At 41.1% G+C, this 16,784-nt stretch overlaps 3 protein-coding genes and 1 long non-coding RNA gene across 5 annotated transcripts in view; 1 reads left to right on the forward strand and 3 right to left on the reverse strand.

Annotated features, from left to right (window-relative positions):
• The window catches only part of LOC122406592 (uncharacterized), a 49,601-nt gene extending 42,919 nt beyond the window's left edge, over positions 1 to 6,682 (reverse strand). The window contains exon 1 of the mRNA XM_043412128.1: positions 6,373 to 6,682. Coding sequence (XP_043268063.1) covers positions 6,373 to 6,417 — 45 coding nt within the window. The 5' untranslated portion in view covers positions 6,418 to 6,682. The remainder of the gene's footprint in view (positions 1 to 6,372) is intronic.
• A 663-nt stretch (positions 6,683 to 7,345) lies between these two features.
• LOC122406594 (uncharacterized) lies at positions 7,346 to 7,932 on the reverse strand. The gene is made up of 2 exons (XR_006260018.1): positions 7,794 to 7,932; positions 7,346 to 7,587 (listed from the first exon to the last, which is right to left on the reverse strand). It is a non-coding gene; the product is annotated as an uncharacterized lncRNA (long non-coding RNA).
• A 50-nt stretch (positions 7,933 to 7,982) lies between these two features.
• On the forward strand, positions 7,983 to 15,321 carry LOC122406586 (dipeptidyl peptidase 9). 2 transcript variants are annotated; one of them, XM_043412119.1, is made up of 11 exons: positions 7,983 to 8,071; positions 8,818 to 9,074; positions 9,157 to 9,291; positions 10,034 to 10,196; positions 10,578 to 10,819; positions 11,103 to 11,432; positions 11,499 to 11,785; positions 11,893 to 12,221; positions 12,355 to 12,606; positions 12,690 to 12,962; positions 13,053 to 15,321. In XM_043412119.1, exons 2-11 carry the CDS (start codon positions 8,896 to 8,898, stop codon positions 13,398 to 13,400), a joined length of 2,538 nt encoding a protein of 845 aa, XP_043268054.1. In that variant the 5' UTR covers positions 7,983 to 8,071; positions 8,818 to 8,895; the 3' UTR covers positions 13,401 to 15,321. The 2 variants fall into 2 exon arrangements, with proteins under 2 accessions (XP_043268054.1, XP_043268053.1); XM_043412118.1 differs by lacking the exon at positions 7,983 to 8,071 and adding an exon at positions 8,191 to 8,498.
• Positions 15,320 to 16,727, reverse strand: mRpL51 (mitochondrial ribosomal protein L51). The gene is made up of 2 exons (XM_043412127.1): positions 16,578 to 16,727; positions 15,320 to 15,929 (listed from the first exon to the last, which is right to left on the reverse strand). Exon 2 carries the CDS (start codon positions 15,925 to 15,927, stop codon positions 15,433 to 15,435), a length of 495 nt encoding a protein of 164 aa, XP_043268062.1. The 5' UTR covers positions 15,928 to 15,929; positions 16,578 to 16,727; the 3' UTR covers positions 15,320 to 15,432.
• Between the last annotated feature and the right edge of the window lie 57 nt (positions 16,728 to 16,784).

Raw genomic sequence — 16,784 nt, forward strand, 5'->3', positions numbered from 1 at the left:
TTGTTTGTTGGTGCTTCGTCGGCTCGAGTAGTTAAAGACACGATCTCCGTTAGTTGGCTATGTGTATTTTATTCCGTTGCTGTACAGTAGCTTTTGTGCTCTTTACTCATATATATTCCGTAATTACACTCGTTGCTGTTGGATCGATCCCGTTTTTGTACAAAGGGCTCCTCTCCGCCGACGCGTATGCGGTCTGTACACTTTTGGTTGAAAGACGCCGCTACGCCGTCGAGTTTACAGAAATCACTCTCTCACGCTGGCCCTCCCGCGCTGGCCCCGACGAAGAGTTTGAAAGTAAAGGCTGCCGGAGAAGTCGAATTCACAACGCGCCGACCGAAAGCGCTTCGTCAACGCTTCCTCCGGAAAATAATAAAATGCAACTCTCGAAATTCTCTAATCGCTAATCTATCGAACGATGCGCGCCCCGGAACACCGTTCATGGAAACGCTACCGAACGACGCGGAGCGATGCATTCGAGCGTTTTAGGAACATTGCACTTTTGGGCATGAAACAAAAACGTCACAACCGCGAGAACGAATCGCGCTCCGGTAACAACTAAGTAGATTAGTACTTGCGAGATACTAAAAATGCGATATTTATGTACGTATGTGTGTATATTTGAAAAAATTTATCGACTTTTCGAAAAAGCGTGTAAACACCTGAAAAATTTAGCGACCCAAGTGCTTTTGTACATGTTTATCCTCAGTACAAAGTGTGCGCATATTCGCACTCCCATTCACCGATACAAATCAACAAATATTGGACAATAAAAAACATTGGTAATTCAGGATCAAATAATTCCACTCAACTAATTCGAGTGCAAAAAGTTTCCATTAACCCTCTCGGACCGCAAGTTGCTTCTACGCAACACGCCCTTCCAGGCCCCATAAAACTGCAGCGGTCAATAAGGCCGGAGTTCCAACTGCCTAGTTCCATCGAGCAAGGTTAGATTGCACCATCGATACTCCTAAACCAAGAGATGAACTGCCTTAACTCATCGAAATATCAATATGAAGCCGCGCCGTTTCGTGCGTTGAGTTGGCGCTGTGTGAAAACGTGCTTTAGTTATCGCAGAAGAAAAGTGAGTACACATTTGTTCTTCATACTCCAAACGTTGTGTCCTTTCAAAGGGAAGCTGATGTGATGTATTTGAGGTGTTCGGTGCTAGGTCAATTCGTAAAAAAACTAAAAGTCACAATGGATTCGTGAGCTAGAAAGTATCTTGAGATAAAATAATGAAGGGAATAATTTCCTTCGACTTGAAATAGGCCTCGATCTGAGAGGGTTAATCGCGCTCTAACGCTATTTCGCGATCGCGTGCTTTATTTTTGAGATCGAGATCGAGATTGAACCGTTACAACAGCCTGTCACGAAACAAACTATTGTTTTGAACCCCGGAAATGGGCCAAGAGTTACCGATTTAGATATCTTTCAGATAGTATTACGACAGTCGATCACTTTTTAAGTGTGTGTCGTCGTTATTTATGGAACGTTATTCGTCGTGAGGCTTTTAACCATCAATTTCGTTTGACTCACTTCATCCAATCGTCCAAACCCCTTAATTTTTTCTTTCGGTTCAGTTCCTCAGATGTTTTTTCCAGCTTTCATTTTTCAGGGACAAGATTCCTCGTTTCACTGGAAATGGGGACTCGGTGAAGTTCTCTTTCGTAAAAAATTATTCCACATATTCGTGGCTCGAGGCTCCGTTGGAGCAGGCTGAATATTCGCTATCCAAGATTACGCGCGATGATATTTTTTGTAGACAAAGATCAATACGTGCTGGACAGATTTTCAAAATTTCGACGCTACCTTAGCGGATTGTGCGACCAGGCATCGGTCGGAAAAAGTACAAAAACTATCGAAATCGGTCGTTTTTCGGTTGCTTTCGTTAAGCATCAAATTAATTATCGAATATCGACTTTTCTCTGACACTCGTCACTCCGGCACGTGAAAGTCGTACACGCGTTAAAAGTTATCGAATTTTTTCACAAGTTATATCCAAGATTTCGCAAAAAAAAAATCGATCGTTGTATCTCGTGGATAATCCTAAGTATTTTAGTTTTTGAACCTTACCGTTGAAAATCGGCTGAAATATTAAAAAATATCTGATGAAAAATCATTCGGATTATAGGACAAATGGATTGGTAACGTTTGGCAACGCTGCATTCGATGTACGTTCACACGTGACGTCAGTTTGACTCTTTGGTCTTATTTCGTCATTCGTTTGCTTCTCCACATTTGTTTATTGTCAATTTTTACAAAACGACCATTTTTTTCCCGGTAAACTTTGTTATCGTTCATTTTTTCATTTTCTTCCACCGCAATACTACTTTGGACAGTGAACTGACTTAATAGCCTATAAAATTTGTAAAGAAAACTGACAGCGGCAACGGCAGCGGCAGCTGTTGCACCGCGCTAGTCAAAATGAACTCTTCGAACGTTTTTTTAATAAGAAAATTGTATTAAAACGTTGGTTCTCTGCCGATAATATTTCCAAAACGATAAAATTATTATTTCAAGTAAGCTCCGTCTTTTGAAATTTTCGAAAAATATAATTCGTGAAAAAATGGCGTAGCCGCGATCCGCCTTAAATTTCTAAACTTGGTCGATTATAAATTATTACGTCGACGTGCTCGCACGTTTGAAAGCGTTTTCCTGTTTGCGTTAACACTTGAATGAAAAAAACCATCGAATTTGTCTCTATTAACGAAGCCTGCGATCAGTCAATCTGAAACATTTGTTCCGACGTTTGAGAATTATGATGGAATGATACTGCTCGAAGCCGGAGCAGGAGAAGCCATCGAAGAGTTTACCGAACTACTCCCAAGTCAAACGCGCCAAAATGTTCTCTCCCAAAAACGAATAATTCGAAATGTAACAGAAATAAGATTCGCTGCGCTGCGAAGCTCCGACGCTGAGATTGAAAACTCGGAGGAAGAATCGTTGGTATGCGCCCCAGAGCAAGAGCCGATATTCGGGACGATGGAAGCCCCGACGCCGGGGGATGGGCACCCTCAGGAATAAAACAAAAGTCCGGCTCGAATGTTCTCCTAGCGTTGACCTGCCAGCAATTTTCCTTTTCCCTGTACACACATATGCTGCAAGATATTCGTACGATATCCGTACGACGGAGGCCTGGCTCCGGGGTTGAGTTAAAGGAGGAAACGGAGGATCGATATCGGGACCCCCTGGGTGACACACACACGCATTTACCGAGCCCTTCCCATCCCTTATCCAACTATTTTTTGCCACACGTGTGTGCGTGCACTTTAGGTTCGCTCCCTCCGTCCAGACCCCACGTTTCGGGGGCTCTCTCGCTCGTGGAGATTATCGAGACATCGATTCGCCCGAATTTCCATCAAATCTCCAAAATAAAGTGAGGGCTTGAGTGGAGGCGGATGATCGATGCACGAGTAGATTTTTGGGGGATGAGAGAGTTTATTCTCCCCCGTTGTGTGTTCGCGAGGCTCGTGTCAGCGGGGAAAACTCGGAGGATTCCGCTCGAGCGAAATAAGCTTTGACAGGTAAGTGTTTGGTACGAGGTTTGCATCTTTGAAACGCAACGAGAATCATCACCGACGTTTCCCAGTGCGACGATTTATGCAAAAAGCACAGATAGCCGAAAGGATTTTGGCAGCTCGAGACGAGGCTAAAATTCGCCGCGAGTCATTCCCTTCTGAAATAATTTCCCTTCCGCGGTAGTAAGGCCTCGTAGAGCATTTGTAACGCAGTCTGAACAACGTCTGCGAACTGGTGGTGTCTCCAGGTCGGAGAAACGTCGCGTAAAAAAAGTACGGCGGGAGCCGAGCGCGGTGCCTCGAGGGAGCCATCTCTCATACGTGCGAGGGGACGAGGAACCTGGGGAGCGAAATATCGCATCGATCGATCGATTTTTTCACCCGACGCTGAGTCTCCGTTCATCTCTCACAGCCTCATCGCGTGACGTTTATTCAAAACGAGCTACGCGCAGAACGAAATCTCTCTCGGGTCCGCTCTCGATCTCGCCAGCGCTGCAGCCCCCTTCGCTCGCCACCGGCGTACTTTTACGCGCGCCCGAGAGCAGCCGAGAAAGGGTGGAGGATCGAGGGTGCGCCGTCGCTGCTGCCGTCGCACCAGCAGCACGACCGCGCGCGAACGACGCTCGCCGAGCAACCGAGAGAGCAGCAGTTACATACATAATGCAGTCAAGCATATTGAATATTTGCCTCGGTAAGCCTTGCCCCGCGCGATCAAGAGATGCCGCGAAAAGCCTACCCCGCTCTCTACAAAAGTATAAATATACGGAGAGAGAGAGAGAGAGATCCCCGCGCGAGCCCCGGCGTAAACAAGCACCGCCATCGACAAAACCCTCGAGCTTCCTCCGCCGCAGTCCGCTTGGATCGAAGTTCTACGGGTAAGGAAAATGGTAAGATGGCGTTAGCGCCCGCCGACGGGGATGCGCGCGGAGGATCCTCGGAGGACGAGCCCGAGACTCGTGGAAAAGAATACCGGAGCGATGGTCGAGGAGAATTTCTAAATGTTTTATGCCCCGAGGCTCCTCGGACGGGGCCGGCTTCTCGCTCCCGCGTACTCGCCTCCACCAGAAACGAGAGATCAAAAATGTTCTCGTCCCCAGGGCATTCCTCGGCGAACTCGGGCTCTCGGAATCGACTTGTCCGAACACATCACAAGAATACGGAAAATCGATCTTCCCCGACGCACGCCACTTCTTTCCGAAGTCATTACTAATTTTCTAGCGCTTATTCTCATGCGTTCTTTCATTTCTCGAATTAACTTAAGCTCCCGAGCTTCAAGTCGAGTGTACGAAATCATACTCTCACCATTTCATTCCCGTAGTTGTACTTCCACACTATTAGTATCCACCTAATTAGCGAGTGCGCTCATAACACTCTGCCAGATATAAAAAACGTCTTCTCGTTATCCTCGCTGCTTGTATGATCACTCTGAACCTGCTCCATGTTTCCCCAGCCCGTGTAATATGCAACGAAAATAAGTTTCGCTCGCTTGCGCTCGGAAAACATGGACTGAAGCACCGTACGCTAGCGAGATGCCTTCCCCTAAATAACTCGACATCTGAGCAGTTTTATTTTTTATTTTTTTGTGACTCGTCAAAAGACGATCGGGGCGCTGCTCAAATTAATCGGAGACGACGTTTTTGATACACGAAACACACAAATTGAAAAAAGGAAAAGTTGGAAACCGTCGTATTCGAGTATGCACGCGTGTATAAATGGCTTTTTTGTAAAAAAACGTTCGAAATAATCTTTGAAATGTTGCCTGAAAACTTGGAGGTGATTGGATTACAATTCACTGAGTTGTAGACCGTGCGGTGTCGAAACTCGTCGGAACGCTCGAAGCGTCGTCCGAAACTTTAAACGCGTTTATCCCGAAACTACGCTCCCAAAGTCAGTGGGCATATCTTAAAAAGTATTGCATCGAAGTAGCTGGATTTTCAGATATTTTTCCAGACATCGGAGTGTGGTGTCTGGAAAGCTGATCGGAGGAATTATTTTTTTCATTCGAGGAACAAAAAATGCCGATTTTTCGCCCAAAGTTGCCCTTTTCGACTCGGAACACGCTTGGCCGTTAAATTTCCATGGGAAGCGAGCGGTATTGACACTTTCGTAAGATCCCAGTGAAATCGGGAACAATTTCGACCGATAATCGACCTGGGGATCTAACTCTCAAAAAACAGTGCACAGCTGACGAAGAGTGAGTTGGAAGTTTGTAATTTTAGTCACTCGTGTGTTTTCGTTCGATGTAATTTTATTATAAAGTTGTAAAAAGAAATTAAATTATTTTTGCATAAAGATATTTGACATCCCTTCGAACCATAAATAAAGAGTTTTTTCGTAATATTTTCACTGTCTATTGATCACGATGGAGTGATAATAACTTTCTCTAGAATGAAATATCTCTCGAGAACACCAACAAACGCAGCGTCCGCAGCCCGACCACAAGACTGTTCGTACTACTTGGAGATTCTTTCAACTGATTTTCACTCATAATAAATCGATAAACACACCGCAGGCGTCTCGACCACAACATTTTTTGTGCCTCGTCTCAATCTTTTGACGTTTTTATGAGAATCGCCATTTTCTGTTTCTCGACAAACTCGAGAAACGTACGCGAAACGTATCAGGCGACATCTTGTCCTTATGCGACCGCGACGATCGGAATGAAAGTAGGGGGGACACGGCGAGAGAGAGAGAGAGAGAGAGAGAGCTTTGCCTTTTGTGCTTGAGCAACGGTCGAACCAATTCATTGTGAACGGAACTCTGCTGCAGAACTGTTTACGATTTTTCTCAATCTTGCTAGTATTTCTAACGTAGTGTAATGGAAAAATTTTTTAAGTAATAATAACGAACTCACTTCCGGACACTTCTTCAATCGAGCGATCGAAAATAAATCCCACATCGTTGAGAAACTCTCGCAAAGCGCCTTTTCCCTTTCCCACTCAAATTTTTAGGTACCTCTGGCGGACAAAATTCTCCACATTCGATCAATCGATTTTATAACCGACGCGCACGCCCTCGACGGATGGTCGAAGATATCAAAAATGTTTCCCGAAAAAGTGTCGAGTCACCGCGATGTCATTCGCACGTCTCGCAATGTCGCGTTGAGGAGCGATTCGTTCTTCATTTGTCGCTCGTTTAATCCCTCATCTGTCTATAAAGTCATAAACAAAACAAAATTCCATTGAAAATCCGTCGAATTATTGGATTTTATAAGATTCGGCCTTCTCCAAGAGTGCGAACATTCTCCCATCGATAAAACTTCCATTTAAATATTAGTCATAAGAATAATCAGGCAATTATTTTGCATCGTATTTTTGCAAAGTTTTTCCACACTTGGTAATAAAAATAGCATTCAGGAAAAAACCAAATCCATTTCACGTTAGAAAAACACAAATTGGCTCGTAAACATCCTTGAGAATTATCGTTCGAATCCAATGTCTGTGGATGAGTTTCAAGGACATTTTCTTCCGTCACATTTCCGTTCAATAGTTAAATTTTAAAGTTCTAATCCAATGATTTTTTTGGAAGAATATACGAAATTCATCCCTCGCGTTGAATTACTTTACTGATCACTTTCCAAGTGCTGTAAAAGATCAACAGATGACGTTACCGAGCGAACAAATCATGTCGTGCCATCTCTCGGAATTTTATGATAACTCTGATTCCTCTTCGCGTTGGTAAATACGATAAAAGTTTGATAGTTACGACAAAAACCGTTGTGCGATTGTTGTCACGTTCAATATGAGATCACGATTGTGAAAAAAAATGATTCAGTTTTATGTTAACTTCCTTTGTTTCCTGAAATCAATGGATGGAATCAGTATGTCTAAGAGCGTCAAAACGTATTTATTTCCTGCGGATAGCGCCACCGAGCAATATGGGGCGTTCATGGTACGAAAGAGTAATACAGTCGAATCTTTGATGTATCATATTCTTCCGATATGTCAAGTAATCTTCTTCATTCACGACGTTTCCGTTACATGCTTAAAAACAGAAAAGATGCTGAGAAATAGACGAATTCCAATTTCGCTTGGAAAAACTTGGTATTGCATCGCTTAAAAAAATGCTCCTGTAATGAACGGATAATATTGTTAAACTTTTTTTTTCTTAAAAACTGAACCGTGTCGAAAAAATAAAAGACAAAGTGTTTACTAACTAAATTAACTGATGAATTTCTTTTTAGCATCTTTTTCCATAAATCAACTCTATTTTTTTCCCACTGTAAAATGTCCTATGGAGTTGACAGATGGGAGCGGTTACTGTATATGCGTTTACCTTTGAATGAATGCTGCTATCCCCACTTCAAAATCTTTTGCCGAAATGGTGACCTCAACGTCAACGATTTTATGTAAAAAGCATATAAAAAATAAGTTTAAAAACGAAAGGTGAAGGTTCGAAGTAAAAGTTTGGTGGGTCCATCATCGGCAGAAATTACAATATTCGTAAATGACAGTAGAGAGGCCGAACCAGTTCGAGGCACTGGCACAAGACGACAAGACCACACTCTGTCGAAAATTCCGGAGAAAAATCAGCCACCGTTGCACTCGATTATTGTAATCATTTCACTCAACAAAATTTTTATTTCGAGTTTTCTTCTGAACGACGAAATTACGAAGGAAGAGAAGATTATTAGGAACGAAAGAGTTTTGTCAGAATAAGGAAACGGAATTGTATCGAGCCTCGCGCTGCATGTGAATAATCGCTATAACAACCGAAGAAATTCATCTCGGTGCATTTATTTTATAAAATCCTGTCGATCAGCGTGTGGGGGCGATAGTGATAGCAGCCAGCGTGTAGTAGTAGTGGTAACAGAATAGTAAGAAAAAAAAAGCAGCGATACTTAGCGCGCTTTCCAGCTGTGCGAGAAGATGAGCTACTGCGTTGAATAAAATTTAAAAAACTCCAGCGTGGTTGTCACCCGTGTGTTGTGACAGCCATCTCCGATGCGTGTCAATTATTGTTTCCGAAGCATATCGATGGGTACATAACGAGTAGACTATTTTGAAATTTTGCTGCGTCAGAGGAAGAGAAGAGAGCGAGAGAACGAAAGACACAAAGAGGAAGAAAAAAGAAAGCAAAAGATATAAAACGTTGACCCAAACCAACCGGACTTGCTCGCGGGCTTTTTTTTTTACACCCCAACGCGATTGTAACCTCAAAAACGGGTCGTCAGTTTGTTCGCCGAAGCGCGTCGATGCTACACGAGTTCTATAGATTTTTATATCACGGCTTCGCGGGACTCTCTCATGTTTTACAAGTTTTTTTCGACGCGAATGAACGTTTGAATTTTGATTCTTAGCGGCACGACTGTGTACAGCGAGATAAATAAATACGAACAGAGGAAGAGGCCTTGAAAGAGAAAGAGAGTGAGAGCTCGATGGAGGCCTTCAAAGAAGCGGCCTCACGCTGCAGCGCTTCCGGAGAACCCAATAAACCAGCTAAAAAGTCTTGGTCCGAACTCCGGGGAGTCGTACGAGATTTTAGACGAAGATTGTCTGGTGTTTCTGATGCCTCTGTACCCGACGATGTTACCTTTAGATCACTGCCGGATGGAAGGTGAAATTGTGACCCACGACTCTGATCGAATCATCAATTTTATCCAACTTTAATGATGCTTTTTTTAACTCCTCTTTCCCAGGACGAGAATTTATTTTTTGGGGACTCCTAACAACGCTTGGGAAACTACCCTCCTATATGTCGACGTAGGTCTCTCCGATCATCCCAACGGCTACAGACTCCATTGGCTTCCTGTCATCGAAGCTAATTTCCAAGGGTATCCACCAATTTTTTTTACTCTTATACCATCAGAAATTATACTAATTAAAAGCAAACCTCAAGAGAAATTGCAAGTTATCAAGCTTTTTTTCATCATGGTAATGCTCTAATATATTCTATTGTCTGAAAATTGATGAATAACTGAGGAAATCACACCACTGCTCTGTATTCCCAGTCCGAAATGCAAAAACCAAAAATTCATTCAACAACGTAAGTCTTCATTGATGCCAGTCTGGGGTTTCCTCAAACATTTAGTGAGTACCATTAATAAAAATGAACCTCAATTTCCTGTCATTCATTAACTTTTCTGTCAAAAACATGACACGGAATACTTTCTTTTGCCAAAATCATTATGTTATTGGTACTCTAAATTTGATGCAACTCGAGTGTTTTTTATTGGCCATATTTTGTTTATCAGAAATGCAGTCCCGTGGTGCTATTTTTGTTCTTTTTTCAGTATTCAGCCAATGAAATTACCCATCCATAATTTTGCGACAAGCGAAGAATTTCAATTCATAAAAATCAAAAACATGCTTTGAACGTGCCAAAACTTGAATAAAATGTTCCAATAAAGAAAAAGATAGAGAAGACTGCTCGGAAAGATTTCCTGCACAAAATAATACTTCACTAGAAAATAATGGGGGATAATTGATACCCAGTGTTGCTGAAATTTATCAATTCATCGATTCATTCACTTTATTGTTGTCGTATTGATATTCCAATCATTTTTCTTCCATAAGCGTGTCCGGCATCAATAGGCTGTCTCGAGAAGAGCAATTATTGTGGGAGAGAAAAAGACTGACCACATGGGGTATTACCAGCTATGAGATTCATCCGGAAAGTGGAAAAATCGTGTTTCCAGCAGCCAGTAGTCTTTATCAATGTGTCGATACAGGTTATGCGGTTAGTTTTCAATTGTCTGAAAAATTAAAATTTTTCTGCCTGAAATTTTTCTGAAAAATGTAACACAATGAATGGAAAATCAGAAATTTCTCTTATCATTTTTATGAGATTCAATGATATGTCGGAGCACATTTTGAAACATTGAATCATTCTCAGCAAATGGATAAACGTGAAAAAAAAACCACGTCTATCTAAAATGACAAAACAAGACATTCATTAAAAAGCGGGAAAAAAAATCTCCTAACGCTTTCGTAATCGAAAATACAGGAACTTTGAAAGATATTATGAAAAATCAATATTTATGGTATCTCAAAAACTGTTGAACTTCTTCGATTTTGGAGAGATTATTAATCACAAAATTAATTGAACGTATTATGTCAGGCTGGACCTCTGTTTCCGTCGGAATTGAGAATTTCGACACCGGGAGCAAAATTATGTCCTCAAATCTGCCCATGGAACAACGCCCTAATTGCTTATACGTGCTCGGGTGACTTGTACCTATCGCACGGTATCACCGGATCGTCAGTACGTTTAACTCACGCTCGAAAAGGTGGCAGAAACCTGTCGGAAGATCCGCTAACAGCAGGGACCCCGTCATACGTGATGCAAGAAGAATTCATGAGGTTCGAAACTAATATATTCGAGTGATTCTCTTCGTGCTGAAATATGCAACAAAACGTGCATAATTGAAATGCAACAAAATTTTTTTTCCGTATTGCTTAACAAGTATATACAAATTTTAGTCCAGAATAAAACAAAAAAAAATTCAAATAACGAAGTGGTGAATCTGAAGAATTTTATTGATGCGTTTCAATGGTGCTTACCTCAATCATGTAGCTTCCGAAAATTCCAAATTCACTATTTTGTCTGATTAATCGTATTTGCGTGCTTTTTTAAATCGAGCAGATACATCGGCTATTGGTGGCAGCCAAAATCAAACGACGGGGTGTACAGAATAGTTTATGAGGAAGTGGACGAGAGTGACGTGAAAATATTTTGTTTCCCTTCGGCCTCGAGCTATCCTTCGACTCTGAACACTGGTGACGTGGATGAGTTTCGATTTCCTCGAGCGGGCACGTGCAACGCAAAGAGTAATCTAAAAATGGTACAATTTCGGACGACCGAGGCACATCGGATAGTCGACATAGAGATATTAGAGTTGCAATATCCTCTCCACACGATGTTTCCCTGGATGGAATATTTGGTGAGGGTTGGTTGGACGCCGGACGCCCAGTAGTGAGTATCTCGATTCTCTTTTATTTTGTCAAAGGAGAAAAAATAAAACTTAACGCAGTTGGTCAGCGTGTGGGTTCAGCTGCTTGACAGGAAACAGCAGAGGCTCGAGTTGGTTCTTTTGTCGATCGACAACTTTTCGGAACCTCCACCAAATGTTTACAACTCGGAGAATCATTTCACACCGTCCTCAGCGAGTGTCAGAGTTTTGTATTCTGAGCGAAGCAACATTTGGATAAACGTCAATGATCTTTTGTACTTTTTACCATCGGACGACCCAACCCGGATGAAATTCATTTGGGGAAGCGAAGAAACTCAATTCATGCATCTTTATTTAATTACATCGAGCATAGCTGGTGAGTTTTTATTCCATTATTGACATGTGTTGTTGGATACTGTAAACAAATTTGCGTCTCGTCTCCCCTGTACTTAATCGATCATTGTCGATCTCTGTCGAATCAAGGATTAAGCAACGGAGTCGAAGAGCCGCTCGACCGTTTGGACAGCGCCTATTTGCAACCCCGTGTAATATCTAAGATAGCGATAACTCAAGGCGACTGGCAAGTTCTACGTCGAAAATTGTGGGTCGACGAGGCTAATTCGATCGTTTATTTCGCTGGTTTGCGGGAAGGACCTCTCGAGCAGCACGCTTACGCGGTCTCACTCCGTCGACCCTTGGAAATTCGTCTTTTGACCAGACCAGGATCCAGTTACAATAATATTTATTTCAACAAGGACTGTACGATGATGGTGACGGTGCACAGCTCGATCAAAACCTCGCCGTCATGTCAGGTTGCAAACGTCTAGCCGTATACACATTTTTTCATTTAATTTCTCGCTTTTTTTTCTCCTTCTTCAATACCGTATTACTACGTGGCGTTAGTAACCTTAATTTATGTTGTTTTTTGTCATTTTGAAATTGCAGGTTTTCAGAATAACGCAAACCGATCGAACCGTAGACGGTATTACGTTAACAGGACTCGGGTATCTCGTCGAGCCGACGGTCCCAGAAACTGAATTGTTCGCTCCGAGCATATACGCCCACAAAATAACATCCGGTGATACGATATACTCAATGATCTTCAAACCTCACAATTTTCAACGTTCCGTCAAGTATCCAACAGTACTGCAAATTTATGGCGGCCCGGATGTCCAGCTCGTTACAAATACGTTTAAAGTATGATTGACCAATTTTCTACAATCATCCGTACGATCTTTAACCCGAATTTCTCGTTCACTGTTCAATCTCCTTTTTTGAAGGGAATGAGACACTTCCGATTTCACATGCTGGCTGCAGAAGGCTACTGCGTTGTTCTCATAGACTCAAGGGGCTCGAAAAATCGAGGTCTTGGCTTCGAGAGTCACATACGAAAGAAAATGGGCACCGTCGAATTGAGCGATCAGGTCGAAGTGCTTAGATTATTAGCTGAAAAAACTGGATACATCGATCTTGACCGAGTCGCCCTTCATGGATGGTCCTACGGTGGTTATCTCAGTCTTATGGGCATAATACATTATCCAGAAGTATTTAAGGTGACTATGCAATGATCTGCACATGCGACGGTGATAATTTGTGGTATCTTCGAAACAGCGTTTTCAAATATGGAATGTTTGTTCTCACAGATCGCAATCGCGGGTGCGCCCGTAACCTGTTGGAATTTGTACGACACCGGATACACCGAGCGTTACATGGATCTTCCACAGGACAATTATCCCGGTTACGTAAATGGCTCGGTGCTAACTTACGTCAACAAGTTTCCGGACGACGTGAATCGTTTGTTGATTATACACGGCCTCATAGACGAGAACGTTCACTTCTTTCACACTAGCGAATTGATAAACGCCCTTATTAAAACCGGGAAGCCGTACCAACTTCAGGTGTATCCAACGGAGAGGCATAGCTTGAGAAATTTAGATGCAACCAGACATTACGAGACGACTCTTCTCTCGTTTCTTCAAAATAACCTATGATGAGATTTTTACCGTTTATAATTAATATATTTAAAACAATGTTATCGTTCCTCGCGCGATTTAACGAAAAACTCCCCACCGTCTCCACCGAGTCGGATGGGCGCGCACGAGTTTTTTTTATTCGAGAAAGAATACTGGATATTCTTGAGGTTGCTCGGAGTGGCAATATACACGAGGAAGCAATGACTGTTAGTAGCGGAGATATCCTCGAATCTCTAATATTTGGGGAAAAAATATTCCGAGCTGTTGCCAAATGAATGGGGGCAATGGTGTTTTCCCGCAAAAAAATACGTCAGAAATTTTAGGAGCTCGTCGAAATACATTCAAAATTCACTGGAAGTGCTGAAACATTTCAAAGTTGAATTACATCACACAATCAGAAAAAGCAGCAACTATTATCCTGAAATTATTCAGGACGTGATCCAAAATTTAAAATTCTGAGAGAATCCCGGTTGAGAAAAGTTTTCACTGTGACTAGTGTAACTTTTGTCGGAATGATTTATTTCTAAATATTAACGACTCGAGTGAGACTTCTACGTTAATAGTCATTGCTTCATCCAGTATAAATAAAACAATGGTCACCCTTTCTTTCGTTTTGTTTTCTCCCGCCCACGTTTTTCTCTTTCCGAAATAAGCACAACCACAATTGAATTTTCAGTATGCATATGAACTCGAGAGAATAAGTATTCTTCCATTGCATAGTACGCGCGCTTCTCCGTCTCGTTCGAGAATATTTCAAGGGATATTTTCACTGCGGTTCGACCCTGTTGTCCTTGTTGTTTCGGTGCTTTATTCCCGGTTCATTCAGTTTTCTTTTCTTTTATTTTGTTGCTATTACCTACTGCCTTCATTCACTAATGTTGGTCCACCATATCCAATTGCCTCAACAACAGTATTAAACTCGTGATTATTGCACCGCTCGCAAGAATTACGCAAAAGTTGGTATTAAGGATAGATCGACCTACCGAGAGTGACTTGCGAATAAGAAAAAACAAACGAACGAGAGACAATTTTTTAATTCGTATCAAGAAAGGCAAATTAATAGCTACTGTTATCGAGATTTTTTCAAGCAAGGTATACTGTGATTCATGTGTGCTTGTTCGTTTGTGTGTGTGTGTGTGCGTACGAGCGAGCGAGAAAAAAAAAAGAAACGCAGAAAGAAAATCGATGTGTAGGGTCAATATTTCTTTCGTAGGAACGCTCAGAGTCAAGAATCAGAATTCGGTATAAAAAAAAAGTATATAAATATATATAATATTTCATTGTAAAAAAGTAACCGCTCTACAAGCCCCGTGCGCGCTAGTCACTCGGGAATTTAAAAAAATAAATAACGCGTTAGATTCTTGTTCAATTCGTTACCAATTTTTAACGAAAATCGACAATACTCACGACACGATCGATCCTCGTGCATATTTCAACGTGATTTGTACCCAGAGACGTACGAATAATTACTGAATCAACGGCCATAATCAAGGACGAGTGAGCGAATCACCGTTATATATTTACTCCTCTTCCTTTTCCGCCTCTCACCACCCATTGCTTTCACTTTCCATTTTTTATACAAAACTGATCTTTTTTTTTTTCTGTACTTATCGAACGTCATCTACCGAGATGCGCTAAGAATTTCGTTCTCTTGGACGTAAATAAATATATTTTTTAATAAAAATAAAAATAAAAAAGAGAAGAGAGAATGAAAATTGAACAAAAAAAATGTAATCCATGTGGATAGCGTTGATACGAAGGATCAATGTTCGAGGTGGCTGATAATTTTGCAAATGTTATTTAGCAGAAGCTTAATAAGGAGATATAAATGAGTATTTACATTTTCTTGATTGTATCAACAACCGAGAACAAAAAAACAGTCTCGAATCAATTTTGTCATGATTGATCATCTCAATAAGTAAAATTTCACTATTTTGTACGTGTCTAAGTAATTTATTTATAAACATTCGTCGATCCTGACAGCATTTAGCTGCTGTCAGTGATCAACGATAAATATGTATACAATGAAAAATTCCCCATTTCTCTGGCTCTACTGTCTTTCACTGAATGTTGTTTTGGTTTTGCGATTGAGGAATTTATAAAGATACCAAATTCTCTTATTTAAATCCTTCCATTTGGTTGGTCTCGCTATTGGAAATATACCCTTCGACCATACTTTCTGCTTTCTTATCAAGATTTGAAACTCATTGCCTTTCACACCCCGTAACCAGGATGGTACTCTGTATATTATCTTGGTGGGGTGGAGGTCATTGCTCCCTAATATATCGATATAATCATTCTGTCCGAACAATGCTTTTCGTTCGATCCATGGATTCGTTGGTCGATAAACAGGTATTTCTGCTATCCGCTTAGTTTCCTCTCTCGCTAGTAGCCCTCTGAATTTGTCTACGTAATCCGAGTATCCGTAACGTCGTATCAAAGGACCTTTGGCGATCTTGTCTGCATGATAACGATACCGAACTTGTGTCACAAGTGGGGTCCATCCTGAAAGGGCTTTCCTACCCATATCGATCAATAGCGACATGGCTGGAAAAAAATTGAGGATTTATGTAATCTATTTTTGAAATCGAACAGAAATGATAAAAATATATCAAAGTTATTTTTAGTTTCTAGCAACCCAATGGAAATCTATATTGAATCCAATCAAAAATTGTTCAATTAACCCTTTTCGTACACCTAGAGCCCAGTGACCCCCAGACTTTCCAGGTGTTCTTACGAGAATTGGACTGGAGGTATGTACTCGAAGGGTTATTAATCATCCCAATCTTCATTTTTAGGTAATTTTTTTGAAAAATACAGCAGCTTTAGACTATAACACAACATAAAATGCTGAACTGGATGTAAATATTGATAATATAAGCAATACCTCTCAACAAACGGAAATGAAACTGTATAATGTTATTTCGTGTGAATTTATTATATATATATATATATTGTAAATAGTCAATTATTTTAAATATCCAGCAAGTTTTTTAAAGAAGATACTTTCTGATGCAGTTTCAAATATTGCACTTCTGATGATATTTCTATAAAAAATGCATTAAAAATCGTAAGTTAAAGGTTAGGATAATCAACGACCAGTTCTGTTATTGAAGTCACGAAACATTACAATGCCATTACAGTGACTACAAATCCTAAGATTCATTAGACAAAAGTTAACATAAATAAAGTCACCTTTCGCTCAACTATGACGATTTATCTAAACAAAAACACCCGAGATACTTATGCTGCTTATGCACCAAATGGCATAGTTGAGTCGGAATGACTACACCAACGGAGTGGAGCGTACGTGTGTGCGACTGATGATCAACTCACACACGTTCATAAATATATACATATACGGAATTGTGGGAATACCGGCAAAACAACCAAGTTGATAGT

The sequence above is a fragment of the Venturia canescens genome, chromosome 2, assembly GCF_019457755.1.
Source record: "Venturia canescens isolate UGA chromosome 2, ASM1945775v1, whole genome shotgun sequence".
NCBI lineage: Eukaryota > Metazoa > Arthropoda > Insecta > Hymenoptera > Ichneumonidae > Venturia > Venturia canescens.